The sequence below is a fragment of the Lactuca sativa genome, chromosome 6 (genome assembly GCF_002870075.4).
Source record: "Lactuca sativa cultivar Salinas chromosome 6, Lsat_Salinas_v11, whole genome shotgun sequence".
In the NCBI taxonomy this organism is placed as follows: Eukaryota; Viridiplantae; Streptophyta; class Magnoliopsida; order Asterales; family Asteraceae; genus Lactuca; species Lactuca sativa.
The window spans coordinates 22,267,064-22,292,457 of record NC_056628.2 but is presented as its reverse complement, the minus strand read 5'-3'; the positions used below and the strand labels follow the sequence as shown (position 1 = coordinate 22,292,457).

The 25,394-nt window shown below is 38.7% G+C and overlaps 1 protein-coding gene across 1 annotated transcript; it reads left to right on the top strand.

Annotated features, from left to right (window-relative positions):
• Positions 1-395: 395 nt before the first annotated feature.
• Positions 396-2,094, top strand: LOC111899463 (heat shock 70 kDa protein 15-like). The gene is made up of 4 exons (XM_052764856.1): positions 396-1,114; positions 1,236-1,309; positions 1,725-1,817; positions 1,967-2,094. The coding sequence occupies exons 1-4, from the start codon at positions 396-398 to the stop codon at positions 2,092-2,094; spliced, it is 1,014 nt and encodes a 337-aa protein (XP_052620816.1).
• Positions 2,095-25,394: the final 23,300 nt, after the last annotated feature.

Genomic DNA, 25,394 nt, shown 5'->3' with positions numbered 1-25,394 from the left:
GTGTTGGATATGCATTCCAGCAAATTTACTGGAGTGGGTTGGGCGCTTGGGCTGACGGAGTTCTTGGGAGGGAAGTCATGTTAAAATTATTTTCTAAAGAAAGAGATGAAAGATTGATACACCATCTCATGGCTTCAAAGGAGCTTCATCCATCCTTAATATCTGCCCAGAGTGAATATAAGGTGTAAGATGAGAGTTCTGATGAAGATTATCACAATCTTCATTGATGTTTTGTGAATACTTTCTCTAATGGTTCTTATCTTGTGGTTTGTTAAGCAGATTATGAGTAATCGAACAGTTGTTGATAAATCTAATTACCTTTCATCTGTGCAGATTGATTCCTGTGAGGCAGAGTAACTTCTCATTAATTAAACGAGTTACTTTACTTAGTAAAGATGAACGTAGTTGGATTTGATCTTGGGAATGAGAGTTGTGTTGTGGCAGTTGCCAGACAAAGGGGAATTGATGTTGTTCTTAATGATGAGTCAAAACGTGAGACTCCTGCTCTTGTGTGTTTTGGTGATAAACAGCGTTTTCTTGGAACAGCTGGTGCTGCAACCAGTATGATGAACCCAAAAAACACCATTTCCCAAATTAAGCGGTTAATAGGGCGTCCTTTTTCTGATCCTGAATTGCAACAAGATCTCAAGGCTTTGCCTTTTTCAGTTACTGAGGGACCCGATGGTTTCCCATTGATCAATGCAAGGTATCTTGGGGAAACAAAGTCATTCACCCCAACACAAGTTATGGGAATGGTTTTCTCAAACATGAAGACAATAGCTGAAAAGAATTTAAATGCAGCAGTTGTGGATTGTTGTATTGGGGTACCTATCTACTTCACTGATCTTCAAAGAAGAGTGGTAATGGATGCAGCTACTATTGCCGGTTTGCATCCTCTACGGTTGATGCATGAGACAACAGCCACTACTTTAGCTTATGGAATATACAAAACTGACTTACCTGAAAATGAGCAGCTCAATGTAGCCTTCATTGACATTGGACATGCTAGCATGCAGGTATGCAGTGAAGCTCAATGCCCTTTAGTTCAATACATTACACGAGAGCTTTTAACATGCTTAATAATGGAACATGTAATGAGATTCGCAAGCCCCGAGTGAGTATTCAATTGCTTTTTTATTATTCGGGTAATTAATATCTCTACCTTTTTTTATTTAGTTCACTAATCTATACATATACATCTATATAAAAAAAACCTTTTTTTCTATATTTTGAAGGTATGCACCTGTTCGTAGCGATTCGGTTGTTGGTGAGCTGAAGTTGTCAGAGCCAACTGATGTAATTCTCCTAGGTATTACTTTTGTATTTTTCAAGATTTATTTTATATACTTTTCTTAAAATGCAAATTTGTTAAAACTTACTTTGTTTCATATTTTTAAATATTAAATACTTATTTTATCATACCGTATTAAAAAATAAAAAAGATAGGTACATTTGTTCAGAAGAGAACAAATCCTTTAAGCCATTACAATCATAATGTTCTTGCCCATATAAGCTGTGATTTGATAACATTGGTAATTTCTTCAGATGTGAATTCATTGTAACAGATACATTTGGAAGATCGAGTGAAACTGCATATCTGAAACTGCCCTGTTTCCCTTGGTCTTGTCTTCTAGACTTGACCTTATTTCTCTTCTTATCTATCATTTTCGTTACTTTGTAATTTCAATTAATATATAAACAGGTTTCTTGGATTTTTTTTTCAGGAATTCCTAAAATAGAGAAGCTAGAAATTGAAGGGAAAGCTTTCCATACAAACTTATATGCAGTTCGTTGTAATTATAGTGGAGGAAAAGAGGGTAAGAGTAAAATCATGTGGCTTAGATCAATGGTTGGAAGTCCAAATCTTATTTCCATTCCCGATATCTTTTTTCTTTTAAAAAATTTTACCACTTTATGAGAAACAAAGTGAAATGTGGGTCTATAAATTGTTTTTTTTTTATTGTAGGTGAAACAGAAAGGATCATCAAACATATGATCAACCTATTTGGGCTAGTATTATCTATGGCTCCTTCTCCTGCTCCTGCTCTTCCCCCATCATTTTCTTCCATTATGCAAAGATTTAAATCTTACTAGCTTTTAATCTTTCCATCATGACAAGAATTTTGTATTCTTATCTTGCTGATAGGTCCAAAGAAACTTGAATGGGATTGAACCATTGTGCTTCCTGATTTGCTGCTATCAATGGATGTTGTGTGAATCCTCATTGAAGTCTTCATTTTGGTTTAAGAGAACAAGGTGGAGAGTCTAAAAAGAGACAAGTTAGCAACAAAGAATCTCCTCCAAGAAACAAGTTACAACAGAGAATCTTCTTCCCCTTTGTTCACACTTTACATAATCACTTTCAATAATATTATCTTCAGTCTTCCTATAGTTTCTTCATTATTAATTTTTCTGGAATCTTTTCTAGGTAGTCTTTGGTAATGGAACCGTGGACGTCGTGGTGGTGGTGGATATCGTGGTGGTGCCCCAGTCAACCAAATCCAAACCTTAATTTAGCTGCTGCTGGGCTTACCCCTGGGTAAATGAGAGTCAAAAAGACGTTTTTGCCCCTCTGTTGCTAGGTAACCTTTTCAACAACAACATTCTACTTAAGCAGGTGAGTAATCAAGATTAAGGGAGACTTTTTAATCATGTTTGGCATTCCTTTCCAGTAAGAAACAGAGTTGTATGATTATTTTTTAGTTTTATAGGAATGTATAACACATGTTAGCAATGTATTATTTTTGTTTAACATTTGAATGATTCTTTGTATGACATTATAATTTGTGCAATTTATTTTATTTTTTGAGTATGAAATTTTATTTTATATTATGCAATGGATTGTATTTTTTGTATATTGTATTTTATTTATATTATAAGAAATTAAATGCAAATTTAATTTAAAAATTAATAAATATATAATTTTTTTTAAAACATTTAAATTTACGATACGCAAAAATGTGTGTCATCTTTATTTATGACATGGCCTTTCTTGACAGGGGCTTCCTTGATACGCATTGCGTGTCATTAACACACGCGTCGTAAGGTTACGACACACGAATGCGTGTCGTCTTCCTTTATGACAGGGCCTTCCTTGATACGCATTGCGTGTCGTAAATGCGCGTCGTAATTGCGCGTCGTAAATGAGCGTCGTAAATGCGCATCATCTATAGATGACGCGCAAAAGCGCGTCGTCTCTCTTTATGACAGGGCCTTCCTTGACGCGCATTTGCGCGTCGTCTGAGCCTTTTACGACGCGCAATGAGCGTCGTAAAAGGCCTTTTTTCAAGTAGTGGAATGTTCTACATATGCTACACATTATTTTCATGTAATAAGCTAACTTATTAAACTGAAAACCTATAACATAATTCTATTAGAATATTCTACTTATACATTTATGAAAACAAATAACATATAACAATATTCTATTAGAATATTCTACATATACATATTATTCTTATTTAATAAATCAAATTATTTAACTAGAAACCTATAAAATTATTCAATTAGATTATAAACATCATACATTATGCGTTAGATTCAAATGAGGTGACCCTAATATTGTGACGCCGTGAGACCATGAGACCAATTTTCTTTAGTGAAATATTCGAATATTTCAGTGTTCATAAAAATATAATATATGTAATATTCTAATATTCTAAAAGGTATAACATTATTCTAAAAGAATTATTATACATGAACATACAACCTATACATAGTAATTAAGTCTTATTAACATTACATATTTCTATAAATTCTAAAATATTTTTTTATTGTGAAAAGGTCATTACATATATATCCATAAAAACCAACAAAATTTAACATTATTGTAATAGAATGTTATAAATGTTAATTTTTTTGAGACCATGAGACCATGTTTTTTAGTGAAATATTCTAATATTTTATTGTTCATAATATATATATATATATATATATATATATATATATATATATATATATATATATATATATATATATATATATATATATATTATTCTAATATTCTAAAACATATAACATTATTCAAATAGAATTATTATACATGAACATACAATGTATAAAATTATTCAATTAAAATATTCCTCATAAACACAGTAAGTAAGTCTTATTAACATTACAAATATCTAGAAATTCTTAAATATTATTGTAAAAAGGTCATTACATATAAATATATAAAAAAAAACAACATTTAACATTATTCTAATAGAATATTATAAATGTACAAAAAACCTATAACATTACTCTATTGGATTATTATACATGAAGTATAAAAAAAATAAACTTTTTTATCATAAAAGCATGATATTTCAGATTAGTCAAAGCATAACTTTTTTTTAACCATGACTATTATTCTGTGAAACATTCACCGACCATTCAAACAACCATACCTATTGTTCAAAATTAAAAAAAGATAACCAATATTCAAACGAACAAAACACTACCATGTCATTCATAATTAAAGAATTTCAAATATTTAAAACAAAATTATTTACGTCCTTCCAATGTGTTTCTTGCATTGATCCATTCCCTCAATATTTTTAATGATCCTCCTTATCAACCATTCCCTATTCCTTTACTTTGTCAGTTACTTTCTTTACTTTCTTTTGGTACTTGTTTTTTATATGTATATAAAACTTTGCAGCATACAAGCAACATAATTTTGTATGCCTCTTATTCTACAGAAAACCTTCTTTACCCAAGTCAATATTCCATATTTCCACTTACTGACATGTTCCAAAATAAATTTCCATCTGTCGCATTAAGAACACATCAGAATCGATTACAAGTTTATACACCCCGACTCCCATGTATAAATTTTAAAGCTTTATATTCATAATTATAGACCTACTTGATGAGCTTACTACCCTAACTCGTCATGTAGAGACTGATCAAGCCGCATGGTTTATGGAACCTACCCGATGAGTTGGAGGACCCCAACTCGATGAGTAGAGGTTGTGCATGAAAACCCTAATTTTTAGGGTTTGCACCATATTTAAATGACCATATGTCCTCCTTCCATCCTCCTTACCACCTTTTCACGTCCATAAGCAAACCCTAATCGATCTAACCCTATTTTGAGTGTGTGAGGCTAAAAGTGTGTGTTTGGTGCATTTCTTGAAGAGATTTGCAGACTTAGAAGCTTGGAACGAGAATAGGCTTGTAGATCCAGCATCTACACTATTTTGGCATTCATTTGAAGGTGAAAAGTCATTACCTTGATCATCTTCTTTTTAGATCTCATCATTCAAGAGTTTAGGGCCATTTCTAGCTTATCCTTGAAGCATTTATAGTTTTGAGCATGATATGAAGTTGTAACTTTAGATTTGGACTCCTCTAGGCCCTTATTGACATAAAGCCACAAGCTTTATGAATCTTTGGCCCTTCTCCTTGCCCTAAGCCTCTTCCTAAGGCTAGTTTGAGTGATTTAGCTTCTTGAAGCCTTGCATGCATGTAAAGTGTGACAACCTGTTATTTTAAATTTTGTAAAAGTCAAACAAAGTCAAACAAAGTCAACCAAAGTGAACAAAGGTCAATCATATTTATTAAAAATCAACCTTGTTGTTTTGATAACTTATTAAAGTTAAACTAATAATTTTACTTTGCATAAACCTTTGTTATAAAGTGTTGAGAAAATGGGAAGTAAAAACACTGCAACCGAGAACCTCAGGACCGAGAACCTCAGGACCGAGAACCCTCTTCGGACCGAAAACCCTTTTCGGCCGAAAACCCTCGTATTGTCACTATCTCGGACCACAAACCGTTTCCCGACCGAGAACCCTCTGTCCTATCCACTTGGCTCGCAAACCCATGCATGTGTCACTTCATGCCATATTATCCTATAAATAGCTTGGACCGAAAACAATCCATCACTTTTACACTTTCCAGCTGAAAACTCACCCTTTTCTCTCAAGAACACAAACCAAAAACACTATTTCTCTCTCATGTATCATCCGAAGTTCACTTGAATCTTCATAAGATCATACCATGTTCTTCAAGTGTTCTTCATTCCATCAAGCAATCATCATCCAAACTCCTTAAAACCCACCCGAAAACACCTTGATCCTCTAGGTTTCACCAAGAACACCAAGAATACCACTTTAATCATCAAGTGACTGAAAACCATAAGTGACCGAAAACGCCCAGCCGACCGAAAACTCCTAACAGTTTTCTCGGTTCACTTCTAATCTTCCTTTTGTAAGTGATTCTTACATCTTAGGCTATTCCATAACATGTTTACCACTATATTCACTAATTACATACATATATATTGCGTGAAATGCTATTAGGATCCGGTTTTGTTATGGGATTTAACTTGTGGAATTTTCTCTATTACACCGTAGCTTCACTCGAACACTCACATAAGGTGAGTTCGTGCCCTTATGTTTTACCATTTTAAATGCTTTTAGGGGGAGAATACAAGTAGAACACAAAATAATTGTGTTAAGACTTACAGGCAATTATAAACCATTTCTTTATGACATTAATGCTTTTGTAAACTTATTAAACTATTTTAAACTGTTTTCAAACTCTTAAACTGTTGTTTTTATCAAACCATATTCATATATATCTTTATGTATAATTAGGATTTAATAGACTTAGGAGTATTGCTCTTGCCTTGAGTTCTGTTCCTTGTTTGGTTGTGGGCTTGGGGTAGGATCACCAGTCCGACTATTAGCTAAAACTTAATTATACATGCCAAGTAGATATATGATTATTAAACTTATTTCAATAACATCGTCAATCATTTCATTACAAACATAACATTTGGAAACTATAATAGGTATAGTTTTGAGATCCACTCACACTATTATCTAGTTCAATAATACATTACATGAATCAATACATAAGTACATAATACTTTTCATTTCAAGTACATTATTCATTTATAAAGAACAACAAAACATATACACACTATACGTATACGAGTTAATAGTAGAATGTGACATACTACTTCAGGGTACTTAGTAATGTTCTTGCTAAGTCCTATTTTATAACCAGAATATTCTGGATGGAGAGCATGAATTTTTGTATAAATTTATACGGGACTGACAATCTCGCACCTTGGTTGTTAGCTACAGTTGGGATCGACAGGTCTACGGGTGAAAAATGTCATAACTTTTCGACGCCTGAAGAATGTCGTGTAGAATACTAGTCAATTTGGTATGGTTATAATCTCATTCACATTAAGCATTAACTAAACAATTCGGTTTAAAAAACAAACATTACTTCAGTGGTTTTATATTATGTAATAAGACTACCTATCATTATTTTCCAAGGCTATTACACTATGGAGTTCATACAAGGGTAGTACATTATTTTCTATCAAAGAAAACATACATTTATGGAAAACACATACTCATACTATTCCAGAGTATAATAACATACAAAACATTTTGGTCTTAAGGCCTAAGACTACTTTTCATTTAAATAGAGAAAATATGGGATTTTCTGGGGAACATACTATCATTTTAAAGGAACAAATATAAACATCAAATACTTAGTGCTTATGAACTCACTGAATAAAATGTTGATACTCTCTTTTCAAAATAACTTGTATTCTCAGGGAACCTGTAGACAGGTACACTTGCCCAAGTTTTTGTGAAGACATAGCTTATTCAAGACTCTGCTTTTATTTTGCTATACACTTTTGGTGTCTTATAAACAATACACAGAACAAACATGTATTAACTAATATTTTAAATACAATGGCTGGTGTTGCTTGTTTTACTATTATGCAATTGTTATGATACTGTACATGACGTCCTCCGCCCCCGAACATTTCCGCCGTTCTGGTTTAGGGGTGTGACAGATTGGTATAACAACATTGTTTATTGTGAACTAAGTATATCAAACCATAAAAGATATACAACTATAAATGCTATGGGGCTGAAGCACTCTAACTAAGAGTATACTTTTAAAATCCGAGTATTTTTATAAGATGTATAACAATATACATACATGCATACCATATATTAGTATTATAGCTAGAACAAAACAAAAGTACTATGATTGTTGCACAACACGAGTAGACCTTGGTATATATATAATCATGTCTGGGATTGATATAGCCTGATCAACTATATTTATTTGAGAGATGATTAGCATATGCCTAAGAATGGTCTTGGTATTGTAACAAGTCTAAAAACTTACCAAACACTGTTATCAAGGTACACTAGATCATAACATAGATTTAAATACTATATGAGTATTTATAACATGATAACACATCATTATAGATCAATTAAACGTCTTTTACACCTGTATTCTCACGTAGATATAATGGCTGGATTTCATCTGCTGGGATATCCATACTATCCCAATCAAGGAAATGAATGTTGGATTGAAGAGGAACTAGAGGACGACCTTGTAGCTCTAATAGAAGAAGACTTCAGGAAAGAGGATGAAAAGGATATTCAAGAAGAATCTGACTCAGAACTAGAAGTCTATGATCCACCTCAAGTTGCCCAAAATCCCAATCTCCAACAACACTTCCAAGGTCCTACACCTCAGTGGGCAATAAACTTAGAGGGATGGAGTTGTGAATAGGGTAAGCAACTTCCCTATAATAGGGACCGAAGCTTCTACAACCTTAATGAGGAGGGCTCAGCAGACAAGGCCCACCCTGCATTAGTACATCGAGTTACTCGTAACGACGAGAAAGCAAGAGCAGCCATCCACCGAGTTGTGGAGGTTGGTGCTACCACGGTAGTCAACACAGTTCGCCGCCGCCACCTGAACGAAGACCAAGAGTTAATCACGACTTACACTGATGCACTACAACGGGAACTGATTGCCAACCGATCTGAGATTAGAGAAATTTGGCAATGCCAAGCAGCATTGGAAAGGCGCGTGTGGGAAACAGAACACCAGTTGGCTGAATCCCGGGCTAAAACTAGTACAAGGTAGAACAACACTCCCCGCGAGTAGGGCATACTGTACTCACTCTTTTGGATATAGATTGAGTCTACTTATAGACTCTAGTGATAGGATTTATGTCTATGGTTAGACCTCAAAATTTCATTTTTGATAGGTCTGTATGCTGTCAAGGTTTTCTCGTTAAGTTGGTATGTTGTAGACGTACTTTAAGGTCAAATTATTCCGAACACTATACACCTAATATACCATTGAATTTGACATGGATTCTTCTTTTCTATGGGAAGATCACTATTAAATTCTTGAGGTTACTTTATAGATTACTACTTGTCTTAGACTCTATCTCAAGCTCTTTGCAGAATACGAATTGAACCAATGTGAATTTGGTTTAAAGTCTCCTGATTTATTATCACTATTAAATTCTTACCGCCATTTCATATTTACAAACGTTTTAGCTAAAAGATGCCACCACAGAAATCAATTAGGTGCAATAGCAACAATCCTCCCATAACTCCAACTCCACCGCAACCACCATAATTCGATCCTGTAGTTTTCCAAGCTGCAGTATCTGTAGTTGTGACAACAGTCCTAACCAAAATCAACGCTAGTGGCACCAGTAGGGCTGGAACCGGTACCAACTCACATCATGGTGATATCCATGGACACCCTAGGGAGTGTTCATACAAGGACTTCACTAACTACAAATCCAGGACCTTTAATGGGAGTGGAGGAATCATTGCTCTATTGTAATGGTTCGAGAAGACAAAGTCGATCTTCGAGATTTGCTCCTGCCCGGAAGGTAGCAAAGTGAAATTTGCTACCTGCACTTTCTCTGATAGGGCCCTCACATGGTGGAATAACTATGTCAAGTCACTTACACTCATAGTGGCTAACTCAATGGGCTAGGAGAAACTAAAAGATCTGATGATGGGGGAGTACTGCCTGATGGGCGAAGTACAGAAACTAGAGCAGGAAATTTGGGGCCTTACCATGAAAGGCTCTGACATAGTAGCATACACTACAAGGTTTAGTTATCTAGCGGCTCTATGTCCGGTGATGGACCCCACGGAAAGTAAGAAGATTGAGAGGTACACCTGGGGACTGTTACCTCCATCTCAGGGGAATGTATTGTCTTCAAACCCCTCGGCATTTGATAGTGCCAAACGCTTGGCACAGAGACTCATTGACAATGGAGTCCGTCCACAAGTAGCAACCCTTGTCCCCGAACAAGCCAAAGCGATCGACAACAAGGAAAGTTTTGGGACAGAAAGAAGAACCAATTGGCACCGAAACCTGCCAAGAAACATTAGATTGTGGCTATTCATGATGCAACGACCACTTCTACCCGTGCACCAGTAAAGCAGTATGCTGGAAGTCTGCCGAAGTGCAACAAGTGGAATTTCCATCACAACGGACCTTGCCAAGAGATGCACTGTGCTAACTACAACAGAAAAGGGCACACTGCTCGTTTCTATAAGACACCGGCTAGACCAATCACACATGTGCCTGACATTGGAGTAGGCCAGGCCTGCTATGGGTGCGGTGAAATTGAACACTACAAGAGGAACTGTCCAAAAGCATCGAATACTGGTGGAGTAGGGAGAGATTTGGCAATAGGCCATGAAGAAGCTGTGGCAGATCCCATAGTGTTCACGGGTACGTTTCTCCTCAATAACTCTTATGCATGCATACTCTTTGATAATGCAACGAAGAGGAGTTTCGTGAGCCACAAATTTAAACACTTACTCAAACAACAACCTCAAACACTAACATAAACATTTGTCATAGAAATGGTGGCAAGACTGAGAGTACTAACTATATATATATATATATATATATATATATATATATATATATATAGAATGCACCCTCACTTTAGATAACTATTCTTTCCAAATTGACCTTATGCTGGTCATAATAAAAAGTTTTGACGTCATCATCGGCATGGATTGGTTGAGTCCCCCTCGTGCAAACATCCTATGTTATGAGAAAGTTGTTCGCCTTATCCTGCCAAGTGGTGAAACCTTAGTCGTTTATGGCAACAAACCAGGCACGGACCTTCGAATCATATCATGCATCAAAGCCCATAAGTACTTACGAAAGGAATAGCACGGGTTCTTAGCTTGCGTGGTTGACAGGACTCAGGAAGTGAAAGACATAAAGAGCATTCCTGAGGTCCGTGTTTTTTCTCGACATTTTCCCGAAGATCTTCTTGGAGTGCCACCAGAAAGCTAGGTCGACTTAATATCGACTTGATTCCTGGAGCTACCCCTGTAGCCAAATCGCCTTATCGTCTAGCACCAGCAGAGATGCAAGAACTATCCACTCAACTGCACGAACTGCTCTGCAAAGGATTCATCAGACCGATCTTCTCACCCTGGGGAGCACCGGTCTTGTTCATGAAGAAGAAGGATGGATCGTTCCGTATGTGCATCGATTACCGCGAGCTAAACAAACTGACCATTAAGAACCGATACCCTCTACCACGAATAGACGACTTGTTCGACCAACTTCAAGGAGCGAACTACTTTTGTAAAATTGAATTAAGATCCGGTGTCAGCATTTACGAGTTTTAGAGGAAGATGTTCCCAAAACGGCCTTCTGAACTTGTTATGGTCACTACGAACTTGTAGCGATGCCTTTCAGATTCACCAATGCACCCGCAATATTTATGGATATAATGAACAGGGTGTGCCATCCTTACTTAGATAAGTTCGTGATAGTATTCATCGACGACATACTTATCTATTCTCGCAGTAAGGAGGAACATAGTCAACACGAACGACAGATCTTGGAAACACTACAAGAAAAAAAGCTTTATGCGGAGTTCTCAAAATGTGAATTTTGGATTCGGAGAGTCGAATTTTTGGATCACATGGTAAATGAATAGGGAATTCACGTGCACCCTTCCAAAATTAAGGCGATTGAGAACTGGTCAGCACCAAGAACGCTTACCGAAATCCGTCAATTCTTAGGCCTCGCTGGCTAATATCGCAAGTTCATATAGAACTTCTCAAAGATCGCGAAGCCACTCACCACCTTGACCCAGAAGGTTGTGACCTTTGACTGGAAAGAGAAAGAAGAAAAGACGTTCCAAACTCTTAAACAAGACTTATGCAGCGCACCAATATTGTCCCTCCCAGAAGGGATAAAAGATTTCATAGTATACTACGATGCATCCAACCAAGGGCTTGGCTGTGTTCTTATGCAACAGGGAAAGTCCATCGCCTATGCCTCAAGATAGCTTAAGACACACAAAGTCAACTACACTACTCATGATCTTGAGCTTGGAGCAGTAGTATTTGCTCTGAAGATCTGTAGACACTACTTGTATGGTACGAAGAGCACTATCTTTACAGACCACAAAAGTCTTCAACATATATTCGAATAGAAGGAGCTCAACATGAGATAACGACGGTGGGTCAGGCTACTAAATTACCACAAATGAGAAATTCGTTATCATCCCGGTAAAGCCAATGTAGTAGCTGACTCCCTTAGTCGAAAGGAGTACTCAGGACGTAGAGTCAAAGCATTGACTATGACAATCCATTCACATCTGTCCACACAAATCAAAGAGGCTCGGTAGGAAGCATTGAAACCCGAAAATATGACAGTTGAATCCTTAAGAGGAATGGACAAGAACTTATAAGTCAAGGGTGATGGAGTTCGTTATCTCATGAACCGGATTTGGAGACCGAAGTTCGATGGATTCAGAGACGTTATCATGAACAAAACCCACAATACTCGATACTCCATTCATCCAAGTTTAGACAAGATGTATCTAGACCTCAAGAAATTATATTGGTGGCCAAACATGAAAGCAGAAATTGCTACCTTTGAGGGCAAGTGTCTTACATGCGCCAAGGTTAAGGTAGAATACCAAAAGCCCTCAGATTTACTACAGCAACCAGAGATAGCTAAGTGGAAGTGGGAACAGATTACAATGGATTTCATAACCAAATTACCCATGACAACGGGTGGCCTCGATACCATTTGGGTTATCGTCAAAAGCTTAACCAGGTCCGTGCACTTCCTGCCAATTAAAGAGACTAACATAATGGAGAAACTGACCAGAACCTACATTAGAGAGATTATGCGACTGCATGGTGTGCCCATATCTATTATATCTGACAGAGACAGAAGATTCACCTCAAGGTTCTGGCAGTCGCTACAAAAATCCCTAGGAACTAGGTTAGACATGAGTACAACCTACCATCCACAAACCGACGGGAAAACGGAGAGTACGATTCAAACATTAGAAGACATGTTGAGAGCTTGTGTAATCGAATTTGGTAAATCGTGGGATATCCATTTGATATTGGTCGAGTTTTCATACAATAACAGCTACCATACAAGTATCAAAGTTGCTCCATTCGAAGCACTCTATGGCCGAAAGTGCAGATCCCTTTTATGCTGGGCTGAAGTGGGTGACACACATCTAGCTAAAGGACAAGTTCCTAACAACATTCTCACTGGCTTGAAAATCATCAGAGAGATGACTGAAAGGATTGTTTAGATTCATGAACGATTGAAAGCCTTTAGAGAAAAACAAAAGAGCTACGTAGACAAAAGACAAAAACCCTTGGAATTCCAGGTTGGTGATCGCATGCTATGAAAGGTCTCACCTTGGAAGGGCATGATACACTTCGGAAAGTGTGGCTCCAAGGTAAATTGGGCATTTCGAGATCATCGCTAGAAGCGGCCCAGTAGCTTACAAACTCAAACTACCCCAAGAACTTAGCAACGTACACCTTACCTTCCTCATGTATAACCTAAAGAAGTATCTATCTGATGAGACTCTTGTGATCCTACTCGATGAAATCAAGATTAATGAGAGCCTCGACTTCGTGGAAGAACAAGTAGAAATAATGGATTGGGAAGTCAAACCATCCAAACAAAGTCGTATACCTATAGTGGAGGTTCGCTGGAATGCCAAGCGGGGACCTGATTTCACTTGGAGCTGAAGATCAAATGAAACAAACGTACCCACACCTTTTTCCCTAGTCCACGTGTATCTCTTTAGACTTAATTTTTGGGAGAAATTCCATTTAATGGGGGGGATGATGTGACAACTCGTTATTTTTAGTCTTGTAAAAGTCAAACAAAATCAACCAAATTCAATAAAGCTCAATCATATCCAATAAAAATCAACTTTATTGTTTTGATAATTAAATAAAGTTAAATTAATAATTTTACTTTGCATAAACTTTTGTTATAAACTGTTGAGAAAATGAGATGTAAAAACACTCCAGCCGAGAACCTCGCTACATCAAGCCTTTAGACCAAGAACCCTCTTCGGACCGAAAACCCTTTTCGGCCGAAAACCCTCGCATGGTCACTATCTCGGACCGCAAACCATTTCCGACCGAGAACCCTCAGTCCTGTCCACTTGGCTCGCAAAACTATGCAGGTGTCACTTCTGTCATATCTTCCAATAAATAGCTTGGACCGAAAACAATACATCACTTTTACACTTTCTAACCGAAAAGTCACCCTTTTCTCCCTAGAACATAAACCAAAAAAACTATTTCTCTCTCAAGTATCATCTGAAGATCACTTGAATCTTCATAAGATCATATGAAGTTCTTTAAGTGTTCTTCATTGCATCAAGCAATCATCATCCAAACTCCATGAAACCCAACCGAAAACACCTTGATCCTCTTGGTTTCATCAAGAACACCAAGAATACCACTTTAATCATCAAGTGACCGAAAACCATAGGTGACCGAAAATGCCCAGCTGGCCGAAAACTCCTAACAACTTTCTCTGTTCACTTCTAATCTTCCTTTTGTAAGTGATTCTTACATCTTAGGCTATTCCATAACATGTTTACCACTATATTCACTAATTATATACATATATATTGCGTGAAATGCTATTAGGATCCGGTTTTGTTACGGGATTTAACTTGTGGAATTTACTCTATTACATCGTATCTTCACTCGAACACTCACATAAGGTAAGTTCATGCCCCTATGTGTTACCGGTTTAAATGCTTTTAGGGGAGAATACAAGTAGAACACAAACTAAATGTGTTAAGACTTACATGAAATTACAAACCATTTCTTTATGACATTAATGCTTTAATAAACATATTAAACTATTTTAAACTGTTTTCAAACTCTTAAACTGTTGTTTTTATCAAACCATATTCATATATATCTTTATGTGTAATTAGGATTTAATAGACTTAGCACTATTGCTCATGCTTTGACTCCTGTTCCTTGTTTGGTTTTGGGCTTAGGGTAGGATCACCGGTCCGACTGTCAACTAAACCTTAATTATACATGCCAAGTATATATATGAGTATTGAACTTATTTCAATAACATCGTCAATCACTTCAGTACCAACATAACATTTGGAAACTACAATATGTACAGTTTTGAGATCCACTCACACTATTATCTAGTTCAATAATACATTACATAAATCAATACATAAGTGCAAACTACTTTTCATTTCAGGTACATTATTCATTTATAAAGAACAAGAAATCATAAGCACACTATACGTAAACAAGTTAATAGTAGAATGTGAGATACTCACCAACTTAAATGTTGATACTCACTTTTCAAAAAAAATATGTATTCTCAGGGAACTAGTAGACAGGTACACTTGCCCACGTTTTTGAGAAGACAGAGCTTATTTAAGACACTGATTTTATTTTGCAATACATTTTTGGTGTCTTATAAACAATACACAGAACACACATGTATTAACTGTATTTTAAATATAACGGATATTGTTGCTTGTTTTACTATTATGCAATTGTTATGATACTGTACATGACGTCCTCCGCCCCCGAACGTTTCCACTGTTCTCGTTTGGGGGTGTGACATAAAGTTAGCATGTTTATGTGGTAACTTCACCCTATGACTTTATATCTACAATTTGGGGACTTGGTTTCGCTTAAAAATACCAGAATAAGAAAAGGACTGAAGGAACTCGACGAGTTGCATAGTCAACTCAACAAGTTGGATGAGGGTTCTCACTTTTTTTGGATTCTGCATGAACTCGAAGAGTTAGCGAGATGACTCGATGAGTTCATTAGGGTTTTCCCGATATTCTAGATATTGCATGGACTTGACGAGATGTCTAGTAACTCAGTGATCTGACTGGGGTTTTCGCGACTTTCTGAGTTCTAAAGGAACTTGACGAGTTTGTAAGCTGTACTCGACGACTTGGGTTAACATGGACTGTTAACCTTGACCGTTGACTTTGACTTTGACCAAGGGTGACCAAGTTTGACTTCTGAGGTTATTTTGGTAATGTGGGAATTTATGGAACTGGATCGATGGTGGTTGTAGGTGTTAGTGTTTGGAGCCGTGTTTCGGGAGTTTGATCTTTCTAGTTCCGTTTGAAATTATGATGTGAGTTCTTCTCACTATATCAACAGGGTCAAAGGCACCAATGCCGACCTTGATTGGATTGTTATCCTGGTTATTGCATGATGATGTGCTTAGTGACCTGTTAGGTCGCTATCCTAGTATATAGGATGATGCTATGATTAGTGATATGTTAGATCGGTTTGACTGTTTATACATGCTTGCTAGCTTTATATATATATATATATATATATATATATATATATATATATATATATATATATATATATATATATATATTGATTGTATGTTTCGGGTGGGCTGAGGTGGACCTGCTTTGTGCTGAAGGCCAACATACCCAGGGCAGGCCGGATAAATTGTAGGCTCAATGGGGCATATCGGTCAGGCTGAAGGCCCAGAGAATGGTCCAGATAGGCTGAAGGCCCGGTAGGGCAGACCAAACATGTTGAAGGTTCTGAGAGTGGGCCACATAGAATGAAGGCCTGGTGAGGGTGGTCCAGTCATACTGTAGGCTCTATATGCATGCCGTTTATTATGATATGGTTATGGTTTGTATGACATTGGTATTTTGGGGGAACTCACTAAGTTTCGGGCTTATAGTTTTGAATTTTGTTTCAGGTACTTCGGATGATCGCAGGAAGGCGAATGCATGATCGTGCACCTCTTCGCATTTTATGATCTTGATTTCTGGGATACTATGATATGAAACTATTTTGAAAACATTTTGTAATAAATAATGGTTTTTGAATGTTTGAAAAAAGTTTTAAATTTTTTATGAAATTTATGGATGCTACAAGTTGGTATCAGACCCTTAGTTTTAGTGATTAGGAGGAACACTCATGTGAATCCATTCTCAAATTAAGGGAAATCGTTTTCAAAATACTAAAGGAGGATGCAGAGTGAAAGATCAGCCGGAGCCAATAAGTAGACCTCAAAATACCATACATATATTTGATATTATGATATGTTAGAACAACATGCTAGTGATAGGCTTGGGATCTTCAGGAATTACATGATTATGTGATGTATGATAGCCTAGGGTTTTCCTTATATGAAATTGACATCATTACAGTTGTTGCTTAGTGTATGCATCATAGTTGTACACAATTAAGATCTAATAGCCTGAGAATGTTTAGTTTGGCCTTATTTCCTGTTCTTTCTTGATGAAGGGCTTAGGGTAGGATCAGATATTTAAATGTCTATAGGGTACAACGTTATGTATGACTAGCATACACAAGTACTGTAGGGTTGGTGGAAATTTCATGGGTGAGTTATGCGGGGTCAATCAGCTGGTTATGTGATATTTAGCCTTCCTCTAAGAGTGAGGATTGAGCGCTCACCATGATTACATATATTGTTAGGGAGTTATGATGATACTTAAGACAAATATGGGTAGGTGTGCAAGGTAGTATGGGCCCGTACTACTGAAAGCACATGACCCATACGCATAACAAGGAAGTCACAACCTCTATGGATTTATTTCGAGTTGGTTCCCCGTTATTATATGGAATGTCTGATATCTTCTTGGTATATTTTCAGCATGGTGGCTACGAGGCTATTTGTGACTGGATCCGGATTAGGATCATGAGATAGTGGTCAGGATGGACCATTAGTGCCCGAGGTCATTGGTCAGATGAGGTCGGATGAGTTGGACGCCAGGATTCAAGGGATCCTGCATGATGAGGTTGCTACACTGTTCCGGGCATAGTTGTCGGAGATGTTTGGGTCTATAAAGACCACTATGGTGGAGTATTTTGATGAGTGCTATGCAGCTCTTGGCTCTTGTTGAGACGGCAGCTGCTGCAGCCTCTGCAACTGTAGCAACTACTGGTAGTGCAGGGCTTTTCAATATTGGGACTTCGATAACACGAAGCCCCCACCTTTTGATGGGATTCTGGACCCGATTATATCCATGAGGTGGCTATCTGACGTGGAGGGATGTTTCTTCACATGCTCATGGCCTGCTGACCAGAAGGTTAGGTGTGCTCTGAACCTGCTGAGGTCCGGAGCCAAGGACTGGTGCAGATTGATGGCAGGGTCATATATTGATGATCAGAGAGCTGCGATTACTTGGGATCACTTCAGGGAGATGTTCGACGCTCGCTATATTCCATGGGTTGAGCGCGAGGGGTTGGCACAAGAGTTCTTGGAGATGAGACTGGGTGTGGAGTCGGTGACGGAGATCACCCGTATGTTTACTGAGCGGGCGATGTTTTGCCCAGAGTTTGTTTCCGATCAGGCTCAGATGACACATTATCTGAGCATGCTTAAGACAGAAATCCATCAGTTTGTTGCTACTAAGCGTTGTGATACATTGCTAGAGTTACAGGAGGCGTGAGTTAGAGATTGAATTACAACTGCGGGAGTAGAGACAGGCCGCAGGGCAGTCACAACCTACACCAAAGAGGTCCAAGACCGTTGATTCTAGGTCTGGGGGCCAACGCGACCGCACTTTTTGAAAGTGCGGGAAGGGTCATTCGGGAGTTTGTAGATCTAGTAGTGTGTGTGGCAAATACGAAAAGGAAGGGTACTTTGTGAGGGATTGTCACCAGCCAACCCCAGTTCAGTATATGAGGATCTGTTACCACTATGATCAGGTTTGTCATGTGAAGATCAAATGTGCACTGCTCGCTGCCAGGCCGGCGCAGTCACCAGCGCCGGCTATACTGAGGATTACTGACGGGAGTCATGGTAGAGCAGAGCCTTCGAAGGCTTGGGGACGGGCGTTTCTTCTTATAGTCGAGGAGGCCAAGACAACACCAGATGTGGTTGCTGGTATGTTTCTATCCCTTATCTTGTTGGTTATATTTGTTTTATGCTTATATGTGTTTGTACCTATGATTAGGTACATTTTTAGTTAACTCCTTACCTACTTTGGTATTATTCGAATCGGGGGCGAGTCGGTCGTTTGTCTCTCGATCCTTCAGTAGGGAGTTCGGTTTGCCTATAAGAGAGATATATTGTCCGTTGCGAGTCTCTATCTCCAACGAACACGGGATTGATGCTTCTTCGGTCTATCGGGGTTGCGTTCTGGAGATCTTCGGGGCATCCTTCCTGATAAACTTGATACCGATTCCCATGGGGGGTGTATGTGTGATTGTAAGTATGGACTGGTTGAGTCGTTTCTGTGTCATGATCGAGTGTGAGGGTCAGCAGGTGGTAGTTCGAACCCCAAGCAGGGGAGAACTAGTTATCTACGGTGAGGGCACCAAATTGGGTTCAGGGTTTTGCTTAGCTGCTAGGGCTCTGCTGTATATTCGGCACGAGTCTGTGGGTTACTTAGCGTATGTGGTGGATACGCGGGTCAGGGATCAGGAGTCGGTTTTAGATGTCTCGTTGTCAGAGATTTCAATGATGTGTTTCAAGAGGAGTTACCTGGAGTGCCTCCGTAGAGGCAGATCGAGTTCAGGATCGACCTAGTGTTAGGTGTGACCCCTATCACCAAGGCGTCGTATAGATTGGCACCACCCAAGATGCAGGAACTGTCATCTCAACTGCAGGAATTGGTGGGCAAGTTGTTCATCCGTCCGGGTAGTTCTCTGTTGGGAGCATCGATACTCTTCATCAGGAAGAAAGATGGTTCAGACCAGATGTGCATTGATTACTGGGAGTTGAAGAAGTTAATGGTGAAGAACCGTTATCCACTCCCGAGCATAGCTGATCATTTCAATTAGTTGCAGGGAGCATCTTTGTTCTCTAAGAGAAACCTGAGGTCCATATATCATCAGGTCAGGGTTAGGGAGGAGGACATGGAGAACACTGTGTTCCGGACTCGTTATGGACATTACGAGTTCGTGGTGATGCCGTTTGGGCTCACCAACACGCCAGCAATGTTTATGGACCTGATGAATCGGGTGTGCAGAATGATGCTCGACCACTCGGTTTGTGGTTATGAGAGGTTCAATTCCTTGGAAACCTCATTCACCAGGAGGGAAACTTGGTTGACCCGACCAAGATTAAGGCAGTTATGCAGTGGGAGGTTCCGAAATCACCCCCGAATATCAGGAGCTTTTTGGGATTGGCAGGGTATTACCGGAGATTCATACATGATTTTTTGGATAAGGTGTCTAATTCCATAACTATATTTAGTATGTACTTGACCCGATTTGGCATGTTCCATTTGGGTTGCATGACATCATAACAATTGGATAGACAAAATGAGAATATGGACACTTATGGTTTGTTAACATAATGTAAGTTCTAATATATTAATAAGAAATCATATTATTTAATTCATATTGATCAAGTGATCAAAAAGAGACTAACTAAATATATGGGATTTATTTGTAAATCATTCATTCTTATATAGTGGGCTTATGGTCCATGATTCACTAGATTGGGCTAGGACCCATTAGGTGCTTAATGGAGGTTAAAACCCATGGATCATGGGGCAAATGAAAATCCATGCACATTAGGGTTTACATGGTGTAACCCTACATGTGACACATTATATAAGACACCTCATATGGAGCAAAATCGAAACTAAGACAAGAACAAGGAGGGCTAGCCGATTGTGAGTGAAAGTGTTCTTCTCTCAAGTTATTCCTAGAGTTGTGGTATTGTGTGAAACATTTGAGGCATCATATTTGGGGTGCTAGGCTCACAAGGTCTTAAAGGAATCCAAGCTACAAAAAAGGTATGTCATTCTACTAGTTTTTATACTACAAGTACCCCATGCCATGCTAGTTAGGATGAGAACCTTGGAAAAATCAAATTTGCATGAATATTAGAGAAAACATAGATCCAAGGTTTCTAGCGTTGCATGTACACCATAGGAATGTTAGAATGCTCAAAACCCATCAAATTTCTCAAAGATTGTGGTACCGCTCACTTGTATGACAAGGAAGGAGGTGGATTTCCGGTGGGGCCTTAAGTAGTAGACTGCATTCGAGACTTTGAGACAGCGACTCTGCAAGGCACCAGTGTTGACACTCCCTCGGGGAGTGAGGATTTTGTAGTATTTTGTGATGCATCGATCACCGGGTTGGGAGAAATCCTTATGCAGAGGGGATGGGTTATAGGCTACGCATCACGGTAGTTGAAGCCGCACGAGACAAGATACCCCACTCATGATCTGGAGTTGGGAGTGGTGGTATTTGATGGGTTTTGAGCATTACAACATTCCTGTGCTGCACGTGCATCCCTAATACTTTGGATCTAGTTTTTTCTCAAGTTATACATGCCAATCAATTATCCAAAGCAAAACCCTAGATCTAGTATATACGATTCGAAATTCACATATATATTAGGCTTAGAAGATTACCTCACCTGTTATATTGTAATAACAAGAACAATCCTTGAAATCCTTGACTCTTGAAAGCTTAGTGTCGTAAGTGTTTCACCTCTAATGGAGTCACAAACACTCAACAGAGCAAGGATGACTTAGAGAGAATAAAATCGGTCAGGGCAACTCCCAGAAGCATATAGACGATTTTCTTAGGGTTTGGAGGCTTTATATAAGGCTAAGTCGCTTAGTCTTCAAGCTAGACTTGATTAAGGAAACCCTAGTTCCAAATTTAGCCCAAAGAAATCCATGGACCTCTTTGGTAAGCCCTTGGACGAAATCATATGGGGTAATCCATAAATTTTTTCCACTCCACTAACAAGGAGTCCTAAGCCCAGTTTCACAACTATCAACGATTTGCAAAATAACCCCTCCATTATTAATCAGTTCTTCTTAATCCCAAAATTAACATCAAATGAATTTATGATTAATTACTAATTAATAATATGATTTCCAAATAATATAGTAATCTTATAATATATTAATAAAATCATTTTAAGTGGAAGCATGAGAGGATCAGTGGCAAGAACACCCGATTTGTGTAGGATAGTCAGGGATTGTTAACCCATTGCGGATGAGTCTGGGTTTCAATATCTAGTTGGGTCAGACAGATTGTTCTAAAAGAGGCTCATAAGTCTCGCTTCTCTAGACATCCGAGGGCCACCAAGATGTACGGGGATTTACGACTGAGTTATTGGTTGCCTTGCATGAAGAGGGAGATCGCATAGTATGTTGAGAGGTGCTCGACCTGCCGGATGGTCAAGGTCGAGCATCAGAGGTCGCATGGCGAGCTGCAACCTCTGAAGATTCCCATATGGAAATGAGAGCAGATTACAATGGATTTTATCACCAAGCTACCGAGGTCGTCAAGGAGCTTCGACGCTATTTGGGTCATCATGGATCGATTGACCAAGAGTGCCCATTTTCTGCCCATTCGAGAGAGCTCATCGGCTGAGAAGCTAGCCGATATGTATATCCGTGAGATCGAGTTGATCGCCACGGGGTACCAGTCTCTATTGTCTCAGACCGTGATGTTCGATTCACCTCCCATTTCTGGCAGAAGTTCCACGAGGAACTGGGCACACAGCTGCATTTCAGTACAACCTATCATCTACAGACAGACAGCCATAGTGCTCATACCATATAGAATCTCGAGGATATGCTGAGAGCATGCATTATTGACTTTAGTGGGAGGCTGGACTCCTACCTACCCCTTGCAGAGTTATCCTACAACAATAGCTTTCATTCCAGTATTGGTGCCCCATCATATAAGTTGTTATATGGACGGAGATTTCGTACCCAGTCTGTTGGGGTGAGGTTTGTCATAGGGTGATGGGACAGACCGAGGTAGTTATGTAGACTACCGATAGAATTTAACAAATTAGACAGCGGCTACAGACTACTCAAAGTACGTAGAAGAGTTACGACGACAGGCGGCGATCTGAGCTGGAGTTTCAGGTTGGCGACATGGTATTACTGAAGGTCTCACCCTGGAATGGTGTGATTCACTTCAGAAAGAGGGGGAAATTGGGTCCCCGATACGTTGGGTTTTTTAGGGTTATTTCCAGGGTTGGAAAAGTGGCATATAGACTGGACCTCCCGAAGGAGCTCAGTCAGATTCACAACACTTTTCACGTCTCACAATTGCGGAAGTGCATACTAGATAAGGAGGCAGTGGTGTCATTAGATGACATTCAGGTCGATGAGCGCCTAAATTAAGTGGAGCGGCCAGTAGTCATTTTGGAAAGGAAAGTGAAGGTTCTATGGAACAAGGAGGTAATGTTGGTAAACGTAAAATAGGAGCACCGAAGGGAATCTGAGTGGACTTGGGAGTAGGAGGCTGAGATGTGGGAGTATTATCCGGACCTGTTTGTTGCAACACTCTTCGAGGACGATGTCTAGTCCAAGTAGGGGAGAATTGTAACACCCCGACTCCCAGGTATAAATTTTAAAGCTTTATATTCATAATTATAGACCTACTCGACGAGATGGTTGTCCCAACTCGTCATGTTTGCACCTTATTTAAAGGAACTTAAGTCCTCCTTCTAGCCTCCTTACCACCTTTTCACGTCCATAAGCAAACCATAATCGATCTGACCCTATTTTGAGTGTGTGTGAGGGTAAAAGTGTGTGTTTGGTGCATTTATTGAAGAGATTTGGAGACTTAGAAGCTTGGTTAGAGAAAGGGATTATAGATCCAGCATCTATACTGTTTTGGCTTTCATTTGAAGGTAAAAAGTCACTACCTTGATCATCTTCTTGTTAGATCTCTTGATTCAAGAGTTTAGGTCCATTTCTAGCTTATCCTTGAAGCTTTTCTGCTTTTGAGCACAATCTTAAGTTGTAACTTCTGATCTGGACTCCTCTTGGCCCTCATTGACATAAAGCCTCAAGCTTTATGAAGCTTTGGCCCTTCTCCTTTCCCTAAACTTCTTCCTAAGGCTAGTTTGAGTGTTTTAGCTTCTTGAAGCCTTGCATGCACGTAAAGTTAGGAAATTTATGTGGTAACTTCACCATAGGAGTTTACATCTACAGTTTGGGGCCTTGGTTTCGATTAAAAACATCTGAATGAGAAAAGGACAGAAGGAACTCGACGAGTTGGATGAGGGTTCCTACCTTTTTTGGATTCTGCATGAACTCGGCGAGTTGGTGAGATGACTCGACGAGTTGGTTAGGGTTTTCCCGATATTGAAGATACTGCATGGACCCGACGAGCTATCTAGTAACTCGGCGAGCTGACTGGGGTTTTCGCGACTTTATGAGTTCTGAAGGAACTGATAAGTCTATAAGTTGCACTCGACGAGTTGGGTCAACATGGACTCTTGAACTTGATCGTTGACTTTGAATGTGACCAAGGGTTGACCAAGTTTGACTTCTGAAGGTATTTTGGTAATGTGGGAATTTATGGAATTGGATCGATGGTAGTTGTAAGTGTTGGTGTTTGGAGCCGTGTTTCGGGAGTTTCATCTTTCCAGTTCCGTTTGACATTGTGAGGTGAGTTCTTCTCACTATATCAACAGGGTCGAAGGCACCAATGTCGGCCCTTGTTGGATTGTTATCCTAGTTATTACATGACGATGTGCTCAGTGACCTGTTATATAGGATGATGTTATGTTAGTAACTTGTTAGGTCGGTATCCTGGTATATAGGATGATGCTATGATTAGTGAGCTGTTAGATCGGTTTGATTGTTTGTACATGGTAGCTAATGGTTTGATATATATATATATATATATATATATATATATATATATATATATATATATATATATATATATATATATTGATTGTATGTTTAGGGTGAGTTGAGCCGAACCTACTTTGTGCTGAAGGCCAACATACCTAGGGCGGCCCGGATGGATTGCAGGCCCAATGGGGCATATCAGTCAGGCCGAAGGCCCGAAGAACGGTCCAGACAGGCTGAAGGCCCGGTAGGGCAGACCAGACATGTTGAAGGTTCTGAGAGTGGGCCAGATAGACTAAAGGCCTGGTGAGGGAGGTCAAGTCATACTGTAGACTCTATGTGCATGATGTTTATTATGATATGGTTATGAGATGTATGGCATTGGTAATTTGGGGGAACTGACTAAGCTTCGGGCTTACAATTTTGGATTTTGTTTCAGGTACTTTGGAAGATCGCGGGAAGGCGAAGGCGTGATTGTGCACCTCCTCGCATTTTATGATTTTGATTTCTAGGATACTCTAATATGAAACTATTTTGAAAATATTTTGTAATAAATATTGGTTTTTGAATGTTTGAAAAAGTTTTAAAATATTTATGAATTTTATGGATGTTACAAAGTTACTGAGTTTTCTAAAGAAAGTTCATCCTACTTACTGAAAAGTAACTATATTATAATGTATTTTAAAAACATTACATTATTTCTTTT

Coding starts and splice junctions, on each gene's coding strand:
- LOC111899463 (XM_052764856.1), top strand. CDS start 396: ATGAACGTAGTTGGATTTGATCTTGGGAATGAGAGTTGTGTTGTGGCA. Junction 1,310..1,724: donor AACTGATGTAATTCTCCTAG/GTATTACTTTTG, acceptor TTTTTTTTTCAG/GAATTCCTAAAATAGAGAAG. Junction 1,818..1,966: donor TTATAGTGGAGGAAAAGAGG/GTAAGAGTAAAA, acceptor TTTTTATTGTAG/GTGAAACAGAAAGGATCATC.